The sequence below is a fragment of the Cucumis sativus genome, chromosome 6 (assembly GCF_000004075.3).
Source record: "Cucumis sativus cultivar 9930 chromosome 6, Cucumber_9930_V3, whole genome shotgun sequence".
In the NCBI taxonomy this organism is placed as follows: domain Eukaryota; kingdom Viridiplantae; phylum Streptophyta; class Magnoliopsida; order Cucurbitales; family Cucurbitaceae; genus Cucumis; species Cucumis sativus.
In genome coordinates, this window is record NC_026660.2 from 13757578 (window position 1) to 13778143 (window position 20566).

At 31.1% G+C, this 20566-nt stretch overlaps 3 protein-coding genes across 4 annotated transcripts; all 3 read right to left on the reverse strand.

Moving 5' to 3' along the window:
* Nucleotides 1-2027: 2027 nt before the first annotated feature.
* Nucleotides 2028-7037, reverse strand: WRKY38 (probable WRKY transcription factor 33-like). Of its 2 annotated transcripts, none has more exons than XM_031886484.1 (5): nt 6813-7037; nt 5835-6005; nt 3820-4256; nt 2700-2870; nt 2028-2560 (listed from the first exon to the last, which is right to left on the reverse strand). In XM_031886484.1, the coding sequence occupies exons 1-5, from the start codon at nt 7008-7010 to the stop codon at nt 2251-2253; spliced, it is 1287 nt and encodes a 428-aa protein (XP_031742344.1). In that variant the 5' UTR covers nt 7011-7037; the 3' UTR covers nt 2028-2250. The 2 variants fall into 2 exon arrangements, with proteins under 2 accessions (XP_031742344.1, NP_001274406.1); NM_001287477.1 differs by having other exon boundaries at nt 2251-2560; nt 3973-4256; nt 6813-6929.
* Nucleotides 7038-10145: 3108 nt separating this feature from the next.
* LOC101204734 (F-box/LRR-repeat protein 3) lies at nt 10146-15034 on the reverse strand. Its single transcript, XM_011658881.2, has 8 exons — nt 14004-15034; nt 13805-13936; nt 13072-13176; nt 12604-12997; nt 12387-12516; nt 11839-12133; nt 11504-11755; nt 10146-10757 (listed from the first exon to the last, which is right to left on the reverse strand). The coding sequence occupies exons 1-8, from the start codon at nt 14667-14669 to the stop codon at nt 10695-10697; spliced, it is 2037 nt and encodes a 678-aa protein (XP_011657183.1). The 5' UTR covers nt 14670-15034; the 3' UTR covers nt 10146-10694.
* Nucleotides 15035-18646: 3612 nt separating this feature from the next.
* On the reverse strand, nt 18647-20012 carry LOC101204979 (peroxidase P7). The gene is made up of 3 exons (XM_004149321.3): nt 19742-20012; nt 19438-19632; nt 18647-19359 (listed from the first exon to the last, which is right to left on the reverse strand). The coding sequence occupies exons 1-3, from the start codon at nt 19952-19954 to the stop codon at nt 18805-18807; spliced, it is 963 nt and encodes a 320-aa protein (XP_004149369.1). The 5' UTR covers nt 19955-20012; the 3' UTR covers nt 18647-18804.
* Between the last annotated feature and the right edge of the window lie 554 nt (nt 20013-20566).

Sequence of the window (20566 nt, forward strand, 5' to 3'; positions counted from 1 at the left end):
CTCTATTTATAGAGTTCACTGGTGGGCTTTATGGGTTTGAACTTGGTTGGTCCATGGACCAGACCCATGGGCTCAACCATATGGACTTAGGTTATATTTAGTCTTTGGGCTCAATTAAACTTATTTTTTCTGGCTTAATTGAACTAAAATGATTAACTTAATCCAACGATTAATATGAAAACATGTGGCATTATTAGAATGACCAATTTATTTATTTTAACTCTTTAATTTGGGGCATGTGTTAATTTTAATTAGTCCCAAATTTAATTATTTGTACTTTTCATCATTAACTTAATAAATGATGTGGCAACTTGTGATTGGTCTCAAAATTTCTTATTCAACACAAACTTACTAGAAAAAGAAGAAGAAAATAAGAACAAATAAGGAGTTAAAAAGATAAACAAGATATGATATGAAATAATGTACATAAGCAAATAAATTTTAAATTTATTATAAGAGAAAGGAAAATGTAGAATAAGATATTAAAGAAGTAATTACAAGAGAAGAAAGATGGAGAAATAAGAACAAAAATAAACAAATAAGGAGAAAAAATATAATAGTAAATAGTATAAAAAAATGAGAAAATTAATATTAAAGAAACAATAATAAATGCTATGAAAAAAAAGAATTAAGTATAATGCTAAATATAAAGAAATTAAAGATAAATATATAAAGAATAAAACTTATTAATAAAGGAAAGAAATAATGATAAAAAAGATAAACAACAAAATGTAAAGCAAATATGTATAATAAAAAAAATTATATATAAAAGAGAAACTCACATGATAATAAATAAAGGCAAGAGGAAAAAGGAAAAAGGAAAAAGAACAATAACTAAAAATAAGAGGAACAATAATATATAAAAAAGAAAAAGGTGAAATCCAAAACACTAAACTCTTTTGTTGTTTAAAGTGTGAATCATTGGGACTTAAACACTATCATACACTTCCAACTAAATTTTTCTTTTTTCTGTGTGATGTGGATTTTTAATATTGTAGAAAACTTTTGTGAGGAAGATGAATATTTAGGAGGTTGCTAGAAAAGAAAATAAAATGAGTGTGGTAGATCTTTTGGATTTTTTTTTAAAAAGTTAGATACGGGGCATAAGAGAACTAGGGGCTATGAAGGTTAGAGATTTAATTAGATGAAGAAGAGAAGATGTGAAAGTTGTAGAAAAATTATAGAGTTTTTGTGTGTGACCTTTTTCTTTTTGTTCCTTGGTGGAGGAAGAAGAGATTACTTATAATCAAAATCATTTCTTCAAATGGCTAAATTCCAACTGGTGGGATTTTTTGAATTTAAAAACAATAGTACTATTAGCATTTGTATAAAAAGGGCATGGAGCCTTTATTAACATCGTCAATTTCAAAAAGTTATCATATTGAGTAATTCTCTACACCTACCTTATCTAGACTAACTAATTGGTTTATTTACTCTAACCAAACTATCCACAAAACTTTAATAGTAATAATTAAATAACTAATTGGTCTTGTACGTGGTCTAAGCACACGCCTCATGCGACCTGGCCGTGCTAAGCCGACCCAAAATAAAATCTTTCTCCCATATTGCACACCCCACTCACCTAACCTAACTTCTATCTTACAATAAGGTGTTTTGTCAAGGCATCTAGTTGTCTAGACGTTTTGTCTAAGTGACCACCTATCTAACCATGTTTTGTCTAGACCACAACTACCACTAGGTGTTCACCATCCATACAACCAAGTTCTAGACATTTTTCCATCAAGACGTCATTGTTCCTTCTGTACTACTTGATTACAAACATAATAGGTAGAAACATATTACAAGACACCTAAGTATAAGCTCACCAAGCAATAAGACAAATTAGAAAAACAAACTCAAAACAAACAACCATAACCCTTAGTAAACAATCTTCTTAATAAAAAATATAAACTAATGGCAGCATGCAGAGCTGCACTTACGTTGGCCATGATTAGTTGTCTTAGGCTTACTGCAAAGATCAGTTGAACATAAAAACACACTATTTGTAAAAAATAAACCAAAATAAGTAAAAAGAAAAAAAATGTCACATAAATTTAATTTTGGTGGATGAATATTTTCCGTAAATGTTAGAAAACAAATATGAATTCGTTAAGTATGGTTACTTACATAAATAAGTTATTTTGTACCATTGTAGGTTAATTCAACAACCCCTAGTTTCTATATATATACACAAACGTATCTCCTACACGACATAGAGAAACTTATGGCGAAATGTAATTATCATCCTAATTATAACAACTCGTATATGTTATCGACGACCTCTTCTTTGTTATTCCACAACATATTTGTCAACCTCAATAATCCATTAGTACCACTACAAATCTTTGAACTCGATCGTGGATCACCACCAATGCTCGACGACACAACCTCATTATTTCTACCCTGCTGATTACTAAGTATTGGTTTTCCGGCACGGGCCGTCGGAATATCGTGGTTGTGCTTCCCTTCGTAGGTAGTGACAACTGCTCTAAAATCATGGGATGCCCTCTCTATATGCTTCCTCACTCCACATCCTGGATATGTGCACTTGTAATAGCTCCTATTTTCACATAAAGCATATCAGGTCTTAACTAACTTTTAAACTTATGTTACTGAGTTCAATGTGAAGGATTCGATTTCCAAAATAACATTACAGAAGTAATAGTAATAAATAAAAATAAAGGGAGAAAAAAAGAAACCTTGGATTTGGATTTCCCTTGACCACTTTCTGTCCATATTTTCTCCACCAGTAACCATCATCTAATTTGTCCACATTGCTAATTGTTTGAACTACAATCCTTTCTTCCCTCATTGTTTTCACCCCTCCTCCTCCTCTTATCATTTCTTCCTTCTCACTACTCTCACTTTTCCTATTTATAAAAATATTCAAATTCAAGTAAATTTAATATATATATATATACAAATCATAGTCTCTTCAAACTTTAAAGTTTACATCTATTTTTATTCTTCAACTTTTAAACATATTTAAAGAATATTTAATGGATTCACCAACTTTCATTTTTGTATTCGACAATGGAGTATTAAACTTTATAAAGTGTCCAAAAGGTTTCAACTTTGTTTAAATGGATTATTTATATCTGTTAATTTAGTTAAAATATCGTATCTTAGTGTTTTTAAATTTTTGTCTATACTTTTAAAATATTATATTTTAACATCTATACTTTAAATAAAGGTTAAATTTAGTTCCTAAAATTTTGCTAAATAATAATAAATATAATGCAAAACAATATCTTTAATGTATATATGTTTTTAAATTTATAGTAAAATGGCTAAGAAAATTTTCCATTTCAAAAAATACAAAAGATTAAAGGTTGAAATTATAAATAAATAATAGTAAATTTGACAAAATATGTACTATATATATAGCAAAAAAAAAATAGATCCTATCAGATACTACACATTGATAGTCACTGATATAGATAGACAATGATAGAAGTTTAGACACTCATTGATAAAATTTAAAAATTTATTATAGTTTATAAATATTTCAATTTATTTTGCTATTTTTGAAAATGTTCGTTAAAATTGAAAGTACAAGAACCAAAATGGTTATTATCGATTTGTTTAATATTTCAAAATAGTTTTTACTCAACCTCAAAATGAATGATTTATATGATTTATATTTATATTGAAAGTTGAATAATGTCATAATATTTACATATGAAATCTAGAGTGAAATTATTAAACACAAAATAAAAAATTTATTAAAGAAATAGACACCAACTTAAACTTACAATTTAGTGAAAAGATAAGGTAGGATGAAAAGAGAGAGAGTTAAAAGAGGGTTTGGAAAAATACCATCTTCTTGGATGAGCTTGGTCGGAATGATCATCCCCAATGGTGATTGAAGAGTTCTCCGGCGTGGTTACAGAGTGAGAGGGTATTGAACTCTTTAGCTGCGCAGGTTCAAAAGAGGAAGAAGAAGAAGAAGAAGAAAAAGAGGAAGATGACCTTCTAGTGAAGTCTGGTTTTGGATGGTTATGTTTACTTTTGTAAACAATTTCAGTAATTTGACCATTGTTATTCAACGATCTTTCAACTTGTTTTCTAACAGGGCAATTTGGGAATGTACATTTGTAATAGCTTCTAGGATTTTCACTTCCTTTTACCACTTTTTGCCCATATTTTCTCCAATTAAACCCATCCTCAGATCCTGATCTGTTCCTCATCCCCCATCCATCTCCCCGGTCGTCATTCTCCCATTCCAAACCCCATGCCTGAGTTTGCACCTCAGACTAATACAACACATTCAAGATCAAAAACCAATGCATTAAATAACTTATACATATCCATTTATAAACCAACACAAATATTCAAAAATGGCTCTAATATTTACCACTCATTAATACATTTTTTACAATTCACGTACATCACCAACACTCCCCAAAAATAATAAAAATTTATACAACTCTATTATTAATAGAAACCGATAAAAGTTTATCAATATCTTAAAGTCTATCATTTATCCTACGAGTTTATTAGAAAAGAATTCAATAATGTACTTTTTTAACTTCGTTTTTTTTGTTACTTTTGTAAACATTTTGACTTTTTTTATGGGGATAAAAGTTTCTCTTTCATAAGTCTCATTTTAGTTCCTAAGCCAAGTTTTTTTTAGTTTTCATACCTTAAATCATTAGATTTTAGATTTATGTAGTTTTAATAAATATAATCTTAAATTTAGTTCATCCAAATTAGTTTTATTAAGATTGATTAAAAAATAATAAAAAATATATAGTTTTCAGGTAAGAAAATATAAAATGAGAACATGTTTTCAAAATTTATAATAAAAACAGATTATTAAAAAAGATCTTCTCAAAAATAGAAAAATATGATAAATTATTTAGACTTTATAGAACAAAACTACTAGAGACAAAAAAAAAAAAATTATACTTCAGACAAAAAAAAATTATACTTTCTATGAACATGGTTTTATTTTTCATAATTTTCCTTATTAAAAATTATGAAAATAAACTACAATAATTTATATTAGAGCATTTAAAAATCAAATATAAGATTTAAAGTCTAGCAAATTTCAAATTACATGGATCAATCAATACAGTACTAGTATGGCTTTGAAGTTAGCTTGATTCACCTCAACCAATTTAGGCTCTAATATCGGTAGGAAAAATGTGAAGATGAATGTTTAATGTTGGTTTTTAAAAAGTAGATCTTTCATGTTAGTTTTAAACACACCTCAAATATGAAGGTACCCATTATTTTTTCATTTGAATAAAATTAATTTCGTACATTTCTCCTCCTCAGTTTTGTTCGCTCCTTAGCTTTTCCCAAAGACTTCACCCCAAAACCCTCTATTTCACTTTGTTCCTCTTGACTTCCCCTCAAATATATTTTTATTTTTAAAACAAAATTTTAACGGTTTTCATTTAAAATTAATCATAACAATATTTTTGAACCATTTTCAAAAGTTAAATACATTTTTAGAAATTTTAAAAGTTTAAAGATATTTTTTTTTCTTTTCACAAAAACATCGAAGTTGAGGAACAACTTTTGTAATTTAGCATTTTAGTTATTATACCGAAAGTGTCCAATTCTGGTTAATGAGTTTTTAACAAATTTTAGGTTTTCGGTGTTTAAAATTTAATTGTTATTCGCTAACTTATAATAGAAATTTTCGTGTGATATAAAGAATAAAATGGTATTTAATGACAGAAAAACTTTTGAAAAAAAGGCAACAAGTTGGAACTTAATTTAGTATAAAGACTCCAAAATTGGTTATCTTTTAAATCACAAATTCTAAAATTTGAACATCAAAATAGAAGATCAAAATGAAACTAATTTTTCTTTTAACGTACTGTTGAAGAGGATTGAAAGATTGATGATGATGATGATGATTTTGTGGTGTGATTAGGAGGAAATGAGAATTTAGTAATGTTGTTGTGTTCTTGTTTGACATTCTGTTGGTGGTGGCCGGAACAGTTACTTGCTGATTTTCTCAAATCTCCGGTGGACGGCGATAGCAGAATCTGCAAATAATATATCTCAACACATTTACTTTATATATATATATATATCAAATGATGTTATAATGCCAATAATGAAACAAAAGATGAAGATGGGGATGAAAAGAAAATTAAAATAAAAGTCAATTTTTCTTGTTCAATAATTAATTGGACCAAGTCTACCCTATTTTTTCTTTTTTACCCTTTAAATAGTTGTAATATATTATGATTTAACACGAATCAATATTATATCATCCACATCAAATTTAGAACTTCCATCTCCTTTCTTCTCAATATTGTCAAAAAGAATAAAAAGAATTTGAGAAAGATGAATAATAGTGTTTTAAAACAAAGAATAAAAAGTTTAATTACAATTTTCTTTCTCTAATTATCTAACCATTTTGTATTTGAAGGTTCAAGCTCCATGCATATGTGTTTACCAAATACAAAGCTTTGCTATCCTAAACATAACTTAACGTGAAAGTAATAATACCTTCTTTCCAATTAATAGATGATGATACAGTTATATTTTTTAAAATTCATATTCCAAACAATTTCAAAAGATAGAAAATCAAGAGTACTTCAAATAAAGCATACTACAAATTGTGTTTACCTAATAGCTTAGTTAATGTATCCAACGTATGCACATATTCAAAGCATAGACACAGATTTTGGTTGCATCAAATTAATTTATTAGCATATATATATATAGACTCTGTGACATGAACACAGAGTTGAACTGATATAGGTTAAAAGTTTGAAGATGGATGCAAAAAAATATTTGAAATCTCCAATTTGAGAATAAAAACGAAAAGGAAGGGAAAAACTTACACGAGAAGAGTTGAGAAGAAGAGGGGAATCAAGTAATTGGGTGGGGCTGATACCAGGAGGAATAGTGAAGAAGGAAGAAGGAGAGAAAAGTGGTGGAGACAACGGCGGATTACCCATGGCCACCACCGCAAGGTCCGGCTGTGTCCGGCGGCCGTTGCCACTACGATCGTCTAATGTAGCAGAGAAAAAAAATTCCATAAACCAATGTAATAGAAAAACATCAAAAACTTGAGAACAAGAAGAAAATGGTTTTTGTGTTTATTATTACATGTGTATATATATAACCAAAATGTTAAATGAATAGATTAGATGGTGTGGAAGTCAAAAAAATTTATTTTTTCTATTGTTGTTTTTAGAAATTGTGGTTGTATGGTTTAAAATGAATGATTTGGAATAGTTTTAATAGAATATATTTTTTAGATAGTCAAATTCTGATCATAATAAAAAAAATGTGAAAGAATATAATTATAACATATTGAGGAGGCGAAATTAGAAGAGGAAGAGAGTATATATTATAAAAATAGGTAGTTTTTCCTATACATTTAATTTAAATTACATTTGGTCAATATATTATTTCACCTTTCATATCTTGACTACCAAAATAAATTAAAGTATTATTAAACCTCACAAATTAAAAATAAAAACACAGAAACTTTGAAACTAATCTAAAAACCTAACTCATATCTCAAGGTCCAAATGCATATTCATCCATTTTAGTATGATGTTGAACAAAAAGAATATATATATAGCAATAAATTTGAAGATACAAAATTTTCTATAAATTATTTTTGTAGTAACTTCTAACCAACTTTCATGTAAATTCTACACAATGAGTCGTCTCTTCCAAGGTGAATTCTAACATGTGACTAAACATAATAAAAATGTGGGACTTCATTAATTGTGAATCTGTAACTTTATCGTTCATGATTCAAATTCTCATATTTTGAAAACTTAGATGTTCGTCTGTTTGATTTGATGATCATTCTATTCTAGATAACTTGGGTGGGTATACATAACAAACTTACATTACGATCATGATCCTCAAAACTATTTTCAAATACACTTTACCATTACTGAATGGGTAAGTACATGATGGTGCGAGGTGTAGAGGGTAAGTATGAGGTGACGACAAATAAAGTGATGTGGACACATACCAGTGTAATGTGTAATGAATAGAAATGAGGTGACAAACTTATGATCATATGAGGTTTTTGCATGATTGACATGTGTTGTCAAATTGATGTAAGCAGTATTATGAAAAAGAGGAAACGAAAGGATTAAAAGATAATTAAAAATTTGGAAATTTGTAAAGTTGATGTTGAAAATTTTAAAACTTACGGAACAACGAGGTGAGCATAGAGAATTTTAGAACTTTTATTTAAAATATCACAGTACTAGTGAAAAACTCACAGATGCCCTCCTCTAATTCTCCTTGGCTCCCTTTTATACGTATGATGGAAGTTGGGAGTTGTTTATGCACTAGATTTTACTGGACACGTTTATATCTTTTACATGACATGTTTATATCTTACATAACAGGTTGAGATACACTTTGAAAGTAAAATTAACACGTATGCTTATAGTAAACGACATTTGTTTCATGATAGATGTTCATAGGGATTTGAATTTTGACTTTAGGTTTTTTCTTCTACCCATTTTGATTAGCTGATTTTGTTTCAGTATAGATATGATTGAAGAAGTTGACAAAATCATCTTGATCTTCTTTGTGAACATTAGAAGTACTTTCTTCTTAGCTTGTGACGAAATCTGTTGAATAACAATATTGAAGTTCTTCTTAGTTCCTTTCCAACTTGGACCATGATGGCCATTAACTTTGATTTTTGGGTTAAGAATTGTTGGTTCTTTTGTTGATTTAGCTTCATATCGTGAAGATATATAGAAAACTATTTTTTTACTACATTTTTTTTTTGCAACTGTGTTGTATTGAATTCTTCCACAATTTAATTTAGTATGTGCGAAAAAGACGAGAGATACTATTGGTCTCTATGATGAACTAATTCCAACAAAAAATCTAGGCGACATGAAAATAGTTTGAAGAATGTAGGGTTTGATCAGAAGAGTTTGGAAAAATATTGTTAGAGAAGAATTTGAACTTTCTAAAATTGGATATGGTTGAATTGTCTCACTTACACTAAAAATATTCCATCAATCATTAAATATAATGAAAAATTTTGAATGCAAATTTTATCAAACATAATAAACTAAGAATGATTAAACTTATTTAGTTAAAACATATTGTACAGACTTGTTGATAATAATCAATATAGTAAATAGGTTTGATGAAGAAATTGATGTGAAAATCTTTTTTTTAGTATAATACTTGTATTCCATTTAGTTGGGGTCATGACCTGCAAAATTTTAATTTTTAAAAAAGCAATTCTAGAAAGGTCTTCTTTATTCGTTGTGTGAGATATTTCAATAAATTCAGTTTTCACTATAACATATTCATAAAACATACGAGTTTTTTTAAGGATGATTTGTAATGAAATGAAAATTTGATGGAAATGTTTTTTCGATAAATATTCAGATTCAAAGATTGTGATGAAAGACGTTTAAGTTTTATTGTGGTAAGACAAGTGTGGTAATTCATTCGAGAAAGATTGATAATCAAAGAAGACTCTATTTTGAATATCAACTTTTATAGTTTCTATTTTGAAATCAAAACAAGAAAATATTGCTTCCCATTTAACAAAAATCGGTGGAGAAACTAAAATTTTAACATCATTTTGTAAAGCATCCGTTGCAACTTTATAATCAATATGTTAAAGAACTCTTTATAATCAATATGTTGAAAAACTTTTATTTATTAAATCACTCTAAAATTTGTTTGAACATAGATAAACTTTCATATTTTTTTATGGTTGAATAGTTTTTTGAGCTTCCAACCAAATACTCAAAACGATATCTAACAAATTGGTATTGAGAAGTATTTGCATTTATGTGAGACGAAATAAGAAAATAACAACGTACAAACTAATAACAAAACAAGGATGAGGCGAATATAATTTTGTCTCCGTTTAGTGAATGGAAAAAAACTAACCTCCCTCCCTCCTCCATTTTTCATGTAATCAAATTATAAAATATTGTATGATCTTTGGAGGATGCAACCTCGCAAAATAAATAAACATATCAAATCAAATTTAAAAGTAATTTTTGTATGTTTGACCAAATATAAACCAATTGACAAAAAATAACACAACTTGCTATTTATTTTAATTATTTCCCTCATCAACTTAAAAGAACAAGATATAAAAATCATTTTATTATTATTATTTTTCAGGAATAACTTTTGGACATCTATGGACATCTAGATGAAAGAAATAGAAATGATTCAAAATCAGATTTAAAAAATGGAGACTAATCCAATCCAGGGATGAACTTTTGGTTTAACAGAAGAAAATACCCTTGACTTTGGAAAAACAAAAAAAGAAAAAATGACCAACACCCTGAGTGAAATTTTCTTTAATTTGTAGATCACCCAATGAACAGAAATGTTATATATGGACCAAGTCAAAAACTTGGGGATCATCCCTTTTTCTACTAAAAGAACCAGCTGCAAGCCACAGCATGCACTACCTAGTTCATATTTTCGTGGAACCATGACGGTTCGCATCTCTCAACCCTCCCAAGGAGGCATGTTTTGGTGTTCAGGGATGCAAACTACAAGTGAGAAACAACTTGGCTGCTGGAGGAGCTGTGGCACTGAGAGGAGTAGACCATGCTGTGATATCTTTAGTCGTCATTGGCTACCTTGAATTATGAAATATCAAGCTGACAATTTGCTCCTCTTTTACTTGGGATTATGGTTTCATGTTAAGTTACTTGTCTAGAGTGTGTAAGCTTTGAAATTTTTGCCATGGATTACGTGGAGTCTCCCATACTTTTTCCACTGTGAAAATTCCAATCTTTATCGTCTCGGTCAACCTACTAACAACAAGATTCATCAGCCATTTTGTCCTCGCTTCCATTTGGTCAATCACATGGAAAATGTTAGGAAATTGGATTTTTCTTTTTTAAAAGGAAACAAACTCATGCATTGATAAAAATAGGAGAAATAATAGTTCATAGGACAAGAGGGTTATACAATGAGCAAGAATCAACAGATGCACCTGGACATCTCAACTAAGTTGACACTTTATAGCACCCTCATCATATTCAAACAAAAGGAGTCTAATCTAAGTAATTAAAAATCAAAAGGCTACACGCAGCCAAAACAAACCAAGCAACGATATGATCAATCCAGCTTAAACATAGTCACTACAACCCAAAAAAATCTGAAAAAATCTGAGAACAATACAAACAGAATCTTTAGTTAGGAAATTGGGATTTTAAAGTTAGTTCGGTAGAAGTCAAGAATCTTTAGCAGAATCTTCATGGTAAAAAGTTTTCAATTAAGCTTAGTATGAACATCCATATCAGAAGTGCGGAAACCTTGATACGTATCTGAATAAACTTATGAACAAAATACTGTTATTACGTCATGGTTTCAGTCCAAAGCAATAGAAGAGATTGATGGTTTCAAAAAAGGAAAAACCAAAACAATCAAACAATTTAATAAACTTCCTTACCCGAAAAACGGAAGTTCATGAACCAATATTTGAATATTTAGATAACAATGAAATTCAAAGAGATAAACAGGTTAATTTTAGTGGAAAGCATTAGAAGATCACCTGGAATGCTTTGTCCCTCCAGTACAATATGCATCCACGGGTTTCCATGTATTTACGAAAAGATGGAGGAAGCGAGGATTTGAACGACAAGTGCAGCTTCACCTTTCTTAGACCACTACCAACCAGCAGGGCAGCAGTTAGGCCATCTGGAGTCAAGCCAGCCAAATGCAAGATGGTCATGTTTCTCAGGCAGTTAATGCTTGCTAGAGACAATAGACCAACATCTGTAACCGAACAATATGATAAGTTTATCTGCAACCAAATGAGGAACATCTTTAGCGGTACAGCTTATACCAAACTCATTTTCAGGGTCAATAGAGAATATAGGATCGTGCCTGCTTCAAGTTGTGAGAGAATTGGGCGAGTGGAAGCATCCCATCATCATTTACATTGACACATTTCTTTATATCCAGCACAGTAAGTTGTTTACATCCCATTGCTATGGCTGAGAGGCCAATGGATGAAATGCAACAACACCCTCGAATTTCAAGGGCTTTTAAATTCAAACATTTTGACAAGGATATTAATGAAGAATCTGTAATTTTATCGTTATAAGCAATGTTAATCATCTCAAGAGCAGGACAACCCCCAGCAGTTGCTGCAATGCCTCTGTCTGTAATTCCTGTTGACCTAACAAAACGAAATGAAAAAAGAGAACTTACTAAATTAATTCTAAAGTTTCAGCATTGTGATGAGTCGTAAGTCTTTGGTATAGTAATCTAAAGATGTGCTATTTGGACTTGATGTTTTCTACATGTCAAAGAAATACAATCTCGAATGTGTAATACCAACAACAGATAAATCCTTCCTAAATTTCTACCGAAGTAGGAAGTTAACGAAGTTCCAACTCAAATAGGGGATTCTAAAGGTACGAACACCATACCTGTATAAATCAAGCTCTTTGATTTTTGGACAACCACTTGCAATGTGGCATAGACCATCATCATTTATATTCAAGCAAATTCCCAGCTTAAGAACACTAAGTCTTGAACATTTTGAGATTGACTTCAAACCTAAACAAGAAAAGCAACATTAATATTATAAACTAAAAAGATTCATGTACTATACAACGTAAAAAGGAGCTGAAATTCTCGTCCAACCTTCATTGTCGATCTCATTGTCAGTGAGGTCAAGTTCCTCCAAGTACGGACAACGTTGTCCTATCAACACATAGGCCTCTCTAGGAACTAGACTACAAGATTCCATTTTAAGGGAAACAAGGAAAGAACATGAACTCGTAATGCTGTTAATGGATCCATAAGTTATCTTGCGGCAGCATGTGATGTCTAATTTCCTCAACTGCTTGTGTTTTTGCACAAGAATGGAGAGACACTCATCCGTCACGCCTGCACACTTGCTCAAACTCAACTCCTTAAGAGATGCACGCCAATTTGCAATGGTTTTTACCCCAGAAGTAGTAAGTGAACAACAATCCAATTTTATTGATTGTAAACCAGAAAAATTATGCAAACATTTTGCCATGTCCGTTGTGATCTGATGTAAGAACATAATCAGACATGCACAATAATCTCAAATTATCACTAAAATACAAGCACATTCACACTTACTGAAGAGCCGTATGATAAGTTGAGCTTTTGAAGGTTTTCAGAGCCAATAATCAAAGAAGACAAACCCGAATGGCTGATACTTGGACAGCGAGACAGATTGAGAAACTGCCAACAAATTTGCACTAATATCAGATGTAGTTACATTGAAACTGCAGAAATATGTTGCCCCAACCACAGTGAAAATTCTCGGTTGAAATCTCAGAGTTTCGAGTTAGGAAGAATTTCGATTTCCCTCCATTTCTCAAAAATTTCACGAAATTTCCAAATTTTCCATCGAAATTTCATTTTCTCAAGCAATCAGATATGCTAGCTCAATTGAAGTTTTTTCAGTTTTATGGTCTTATCTTGATTACTAAAATTGTATAGTTTCATACAACAATTCATAATTTAACTTCAAATTTGAATTGATGTGAGTTTTGTTTCTTTTACCATCAAGACCTTTTGTTTCCATTTCCTTTTTAAATATACGCTCCCCTGTGGACATTCACACAGATATTAACAATATACATCTACATGTTGATTACTTGAAGATTAAAAATGGTCATCCATAGTCTCATTAAGCTATAATCAAAATTTCATTAACTAACTATAACAAATTCCATCAATTTCCAAAAATTTTCCTAAAGCTTCCATGGATATTTCCATAAAATCGGAACCCAAAATTTTGAACCATGGTGGTCCATCAAAGAAAAAGCCTAAATTAACAGTATACCCAAGAAAACAAAGAATGTACCTTCAATGAGTTTCTCTTGCAGTTACGTTTAAGAGCTTCGAGGCCTTCATCATCAATTCCATGGCATTCCTCGAGAATGAGCTCTTCAAGATGTTGCAATTGAAGAATTGTTGGAAGACATTTCTCAGTAATCTGTAAAAAAAATCTTCATTAGCTTTGGAACAGAGAGAGGGGGGGAGAAGAAAGAAGGGGAAAATACCGGCAAGAAAGAAAGATCCAAACTCCTTAGCTCCTTGCATTTGGTTGCAATCAAACCAACCCCCAAATCAGTAATATGCAAACACCAATTCAAACACAAGAGTTTCAACTTCTTGCATCCAACAGCTACACAACCAATCCCCATATCCGTAATCGATTTACACCTGGACAACCAAAGTTTCTCCAAGTTTTTCGCCTCGGCTAAGACCTTGATCACCGAGTCAGTCAGTGCGACTCCATTGGACAAGTTAATCTCAACCAACCCAGTACAACTCGTAACCAAATTGGACAATCCCACATTGGAAAACGACCTAGACCGAGACAAATCGATGGAACGAAGCGTCGTCTTCCAAGCAGTCGATACTGAAATTAGAAAAGAATCTTCGACATGTGGGCAAAGGGTAAGGTCAAGTTTGGAAATGGAAGGGTAACGAGGGGATACAGTTCGAATCGGGTGGGAATGGAGTGGCCTTAGAGATCTACGGTGGAGGGATTCGGCGGCGTAGAAGGACTTAGAGAGGAGAGAAAAGGATTTTCGAGAAAAAGGGTCGTCGTGAAGATGGTCGAGAATGGCAAAGATGATCTCCTCTGTGAGATGATCGAAGGGGCTGGAAAATGAGTGGAGCTTCTTGTTCAGGGATGGGGTAGAGTGGGAGTTGGAGAACATGGTGAAATGGGTTTGTGAAAGAAGAGAGGAAGAAGGAAGAAGTAAAAAAAAGGCGTAAAACAGGGGAGGTTGGTTTGAAGAGTCCAGCAAGAGAAGGTTGAAGAGAAGTCATCTGGGGGAGTACGGAACAGAGGTACGGAAAATTACATGAAAGTCCTTCATGGTCCAATTTGGGAAATTTTGTCCATCCCATTCTCCTAATTTTGTGTTTATTTATATACATCTTTTCCTTCCAAATACTTTTTTATCCAAAATCATAGGTTCAATCTCCTACTTCCCACAACCAATTTGGATCTCTTGGATGTTAGAAAGAAAGACAATGGTAATAGAAGGAAGTATAAGGGAGAGATAGGACATTGGCATCTGGTGGGTTAAAAGATTAAGGTGAAGATTGTTTATATACTAAAAGGAAAGGAAGTAAAATTGGGTATCATATGCTATAAAATTGAGAATAAAATAAGTAACAATAATAGAAAAGAAAGAAAAAAAGAGAGAGAGAGAGAGAAGAAAAAGAGGGAAAGAATGGGCAAAGGACGAATACAAACTGGAGGTGGTACTACGATCTCTGAGTTGGCCCCCACTTTCATTTATTCTTACTACTTCATTTATTCTTACATACAATTACACGTCCCAATCTCTACTCTTAATTTGGCCTCTCCCCGGAATGGACCATCCATCATCAATGCCTCCTTGGATCATCATCATCAATTCCTCCTTTTTTTTTTTTTTTTTGTTACATATAATTTCTCATCTTATAACTTCTTTTCAATATATACTATGTTATATTTGCAATCTTCATCTTCAACATTTATATTTCAAATATCTTCCTTTCATATTTATTATATGCTATGGGAGAGTTTAATCCTCTTTATAATATATACTGTATTACAGTTTTAATATTTCTTTTTCAAATGTTTTTCTTTTTTTTTAAAAAAATGTTTAAATTATTTTCATATATGACATTCTTTTTTTATTTAGTGCAAGGGTGAATATCACATTTTGACACAGATTTACCAAACATTGTGATTCATTTAACTATTAGTAAAAAAAAATGGTAACTTTAGGCTATTATTATAACTGGATCTATTTAATTAACTATGATACTAATGCAGAAAGCCTCCTAGTTTTTGCAAGTTTGGCCTTCTAAATACTTTTCACTCTAATTTAGTCACACTAATCAGACTCAAAATGATTTAAATGATTCTAAGGTTTAAAATAAATTTAAACCCTCATTTGATGATGTGCATATCATGATCATTTAACAAAATGTGTTTAATTTAGATCTTGTTTGATAACTTTTTGTTTAATGTTGACTTTTGACTTTGAAAAGTCAAACTTTGACCGGCCTTATATTCAAATGTGATTTGAATTTTGAAAAAATGAATGCGGATTCATGCTCGGGAGGTTGGAATTAGTCAAGACAGACAAAATGGTAAAAAGTCAAAATATTGACTTTTGACTATAAAAAGTCAAAGTTTGACTTTTGACTTAAAATATCTAATAACCATTTTACCCTTGGACTAAGTTAGTGGAAAAATACAACATTTTGTTGGATAATCCCACTAACTCTTAATGGGATATGTGGCTATATGAGATGTAGACACCTAGCCCACTAAGTTTCACTAATTGTTAGTGGAACATTAGGTGTTGAGATTTGTCAAATTAATTACATGCATTTTTGCAGGTAATTAGGTTATAAATAGGGGAGTTTTCAAATGGTTGAAAACTTTTGCGTTTTTGAATATACTCCAATATCTCAACCAAGAAAAAAAAACTTCTACCTTCCAATTTTCTTTTATCTCCATTACTTTCTACATCAAATTGGGTCCCACAACCCGGTTCTTTGTCCGGAGGATAGTAGTTGAGCACTAGTGGTCGTCTCGGTTTGAATTGCTAAGGAGGTATCAAAGTTTTTGAAAGCTTCAAAGGTAATATTTCCTAAAACCCTAATTTGATTAGTTTAGGGTTACTTTCTAACCATATAGAATTCTCCATTTAAAGGTAATAATGAACTTGTTTTGGAATGGTAGATTTCCACAGGTGTTGGTATATTTCGTATCTCGAATGAGTTAAACGTAGATACTCAGAAGAATCTGACGAGGATTAGAGGTGATGATGAGATTTGTGGTTAGAGTGTATTGAAGAGGGAGAAGAGAAGTTAGGTTAGATAGAGGTTGGGGAAGGGGATGAGATGGGAACTTGTTTGGATCTTATGATTTGACATCAAATAATGGGAAGCGGAGGGAATGTGAAAGAAGCCCATAATAATAGTTTGAGATGATTATATACATTTCGTCTCCTGTTAGAGAATGATGGATGTTGTTGTAATATTGAGTGTGAGAGATTCAAAATTGGGAGGAAGGAGGAGTTCTCCCCTTAATTGGTTTCAAATAAGACAACGTGGGTGTGAATAACAAAGAGAAGTGGGCAGTTGATTAAGAAAACTTAATAGTAATTAAATTGTAGTAGGTAGTGTAGTGTAGTGTAGTGTATTCATAAATCTAATTTTTGTCACATCATTTTATTGTTACATAACTAGGACCCACTATTCTAACCCTTCAAAACCCAAACAGGCACCTCCATTTTTAATCCCCACCTGGGTTTACCTAATTTTAATTTTCCTTTCTTTCTTTCACAAAACTTCATCACCTTTTATTTATAATATTGGTGTCCAGTCAACTCCTTTCCTTCTCCATAATACATCTCATTTCTGTGCTTAATTATATGTACTCAAAATGTTGAAGATTATTGTGTCAACCCAATACAATCATTCCCCACTTCACCTATACTCTTCTCATCCATCTTTCTTATTACACTAATATTAGGGTTTTTAAACACTTCTCATTCTTTTACCCCCACTAACTTTTTCTTTCATTCAACCTCCAACTTACCTAAATTATCCTTCAATTCAACTCACCTCCCTACTATATATATATATAACATATATACATATTCTAATAAATAATATTTTTACTTTTCTATTTGCTACCAACTAAATTTAACTTATAAAATAAACCAAATTTCAAATATTGATGCATGTCAAAAAACATCATCAATCAACAATTATTAAAATAAAAAATTGAGCCAATCAATTATAAACAACTTTAAATAATTTTGAAAGACATTAATTAACATCATTATTATTTACACTATATTTGCAATAGTCAATAGTCAAATATGGTTCTTTTTCTTTTAACCTTTTTCTAAATTTGTTTAAGATATAACAAAGATGCCGATCAATCTTTAATAAACAGAGATGAAAATATGAATATAATAATAAAAATTAATAACTACGATCATGTTAAACAATGAAAATAGACGTAATATTTAGAGCTAAAAAAAGATGATAATACGATGTATAAATCCATTTTATAGGAAAAGTCGACTATTGAGTTGTTCTAGTCATATATTAAAAAGCAAAATCAATACATTTAATCGATTTATTCTAATTCATTTTAATTTTCTTATGATTATGTCAAACTAAGTAGCGATCAAATGTTTTAATAGATGGAATGTTTAATTTACTATCCCTTCAATTGTAATAAAAATAATTACAATGGGTTTGATAAATGACATTTATGAACGAAATACGAGTAAGATATCTATGTCCTCTCAAAAAAAAAGAAGTGATATTTAGGACCTAGACTTAGAACTTAGAAATTAAATTTGATACCACAAATATGAATTTAGACTCAACATTCAAGTTCTACAATAAAATAAAATAAAAAAATAAAGAAAAGCTAAAATAAATGTACAATTTCGTAGACATTGATTATATGATCAAAATAAAATATGAATAAGTAGCTAGTAAGATTAAAATATTATTTTCATTCCCTGCTTTAATTTAATTTGGAGATTTATTCAATTTTGATTGTCGTAGTTTTTGAATTTTAGAAACATGTTCTCATATTATATTTTTATAATTGGAAACAATAATTTTAATTAGAAGTGCATTTGAAATTTAAATAACCCCGAGATAGAGCAATGGAAATGACATTTTAATGGAGAAAATAAGCGTTAACAAACTTAATTTATACAATTTTGACACTCAAATCTCACACAACATAAATCAAATCCAAATTCAAACCGAACTCAAATCCAAATCCAAATCCAAAGACACACAAACCATCATCAATTAATTAACAAACCTACAGTTAGTTCTGATTTCTCCATTAGTTCCTGTAAGTGGATTCATATTCCCCATCTTAATCATAGAAGAACCAAAGTCCTTTTTAAAGTCATTTGGATATCTACTATAATACTTCACCAAATCATCGCTATCGTTGTTGCCACCGCCAAACAGTTCTTGGTCAGAATGAAGAAGTCCCTTGTTTGTCAACAAAGCCTTGAAGTAGGCATTGTCAAAGAAGTTTGGACTCTTGTCAAGACCTTTCAAGTTGTCATCCCCACCACTCTGTGGGCAGTTCTTTTGCAACGTTGTTGCAAATTTTGAATCAATGTTCGTGTCATTGTATATCCTACTTCGAAAACTAGTGCACCGAGCTAGCCCTAGAGTGTGGCCAGCTGACAATAGGACGAGGTCCTTGAGTTCAAGGCCATGAGATTGGAAGTTGGAAAGAAGTTGACTGAAGCTGAAAAATGGTGGAGGGAGATTTCTGTTGGCATCGTTTGCACTCGCTGTTCTCGCGTCTCTTCTTCCTACTAGTACCTTGTAGTTTGGCCCTCCTAGCTGAAACACAAATGGTCAATAACTGAGTCAATTTAATAATTAGTTATAAATGTTTTTGGAGAAGAAGCCAAAACTTACAATAGCAACGGAGTCACGAGCAGCAACAGCTAAGATGTCAGCACAAGACACGACATTTTCTTTACAAACTTTATTCACTTGTGTCTTAATTTGATCCACAACATCAAATCCTCTAATCGAGTTAGCATTAGGAAATGCAGTCTTTTCTCCGGTGAAGGTGGCAGTATCATCCAACAAGACCGATCCATCACAACCCTAACCATTTATTATCAAAACATACACGAAACCTTCTCAATACATCGTATATGATTCAAACAAACTAAAGATCAATGAGAACTATAAAGACAAAAAATAATGAACTTACGTTGACAAAACAATCGTGAAAATGGAGACGTAATAGCGAAGCACCCATTCGAGGCTCGCGCCTGATGGCCTTCGAAACGACGGATTTAATGGTGGACAAGGCCCTTGGGCAGACGTTGTTGTAAAAGTTTGGAGTTAGTTGTGCATGGGTATGGCTTAGGGAAGCTGATAAAACAATAAAACAAAGCAAAAGAGAGTGGATAATGGATGCCATCTGATCAGATATTATATTCTTGGCTTTTAATTCTTGCAGTTTGCAACAATAATATTTATTGGCAATTCCACAATGAAGTTGACAAGGAATGTGTTCGCTTTATATAGGGAAAAATGAGAGAGAGCTCAATTATCAACAACCATTGACAAAGTCTCCCATGGTGATTATAATATAATTTATGTTTAAGCTTCTGAATTTTATATTTTGCAAACATTGATAGGAGAGAGTTTGAAATAGTGTTAAAAAAAATATGTTCTCTTCTTTTTTTTTTTTTTTTCATAAAACAAAATAGAAAAGCTTTCTGAAAATATGTTTTAAGTAATTTGTTCTAGATATCAACATCTTTTTATGGTATAGGAAATGACTTATAAAATTAGTTTAGATTGTGTTGCTTCTTGAGTAACTGTACATTTAAAGGCACGTTTGCAAATTTATTACCCTGTGGATTTTATTAGTTTTAACTAATTGAATAGTTTAATCTTTTAAGTTTGAGAAACTATTTTAAATGATTGCTAATTAAAGTCCAGTTAGTTGCTAACTTTACCCTAACAAAAGTTTGAAAAATTCGTTAATTCTTCTCTTGTTCACCTCCCTCCCACGTAATCATAATTA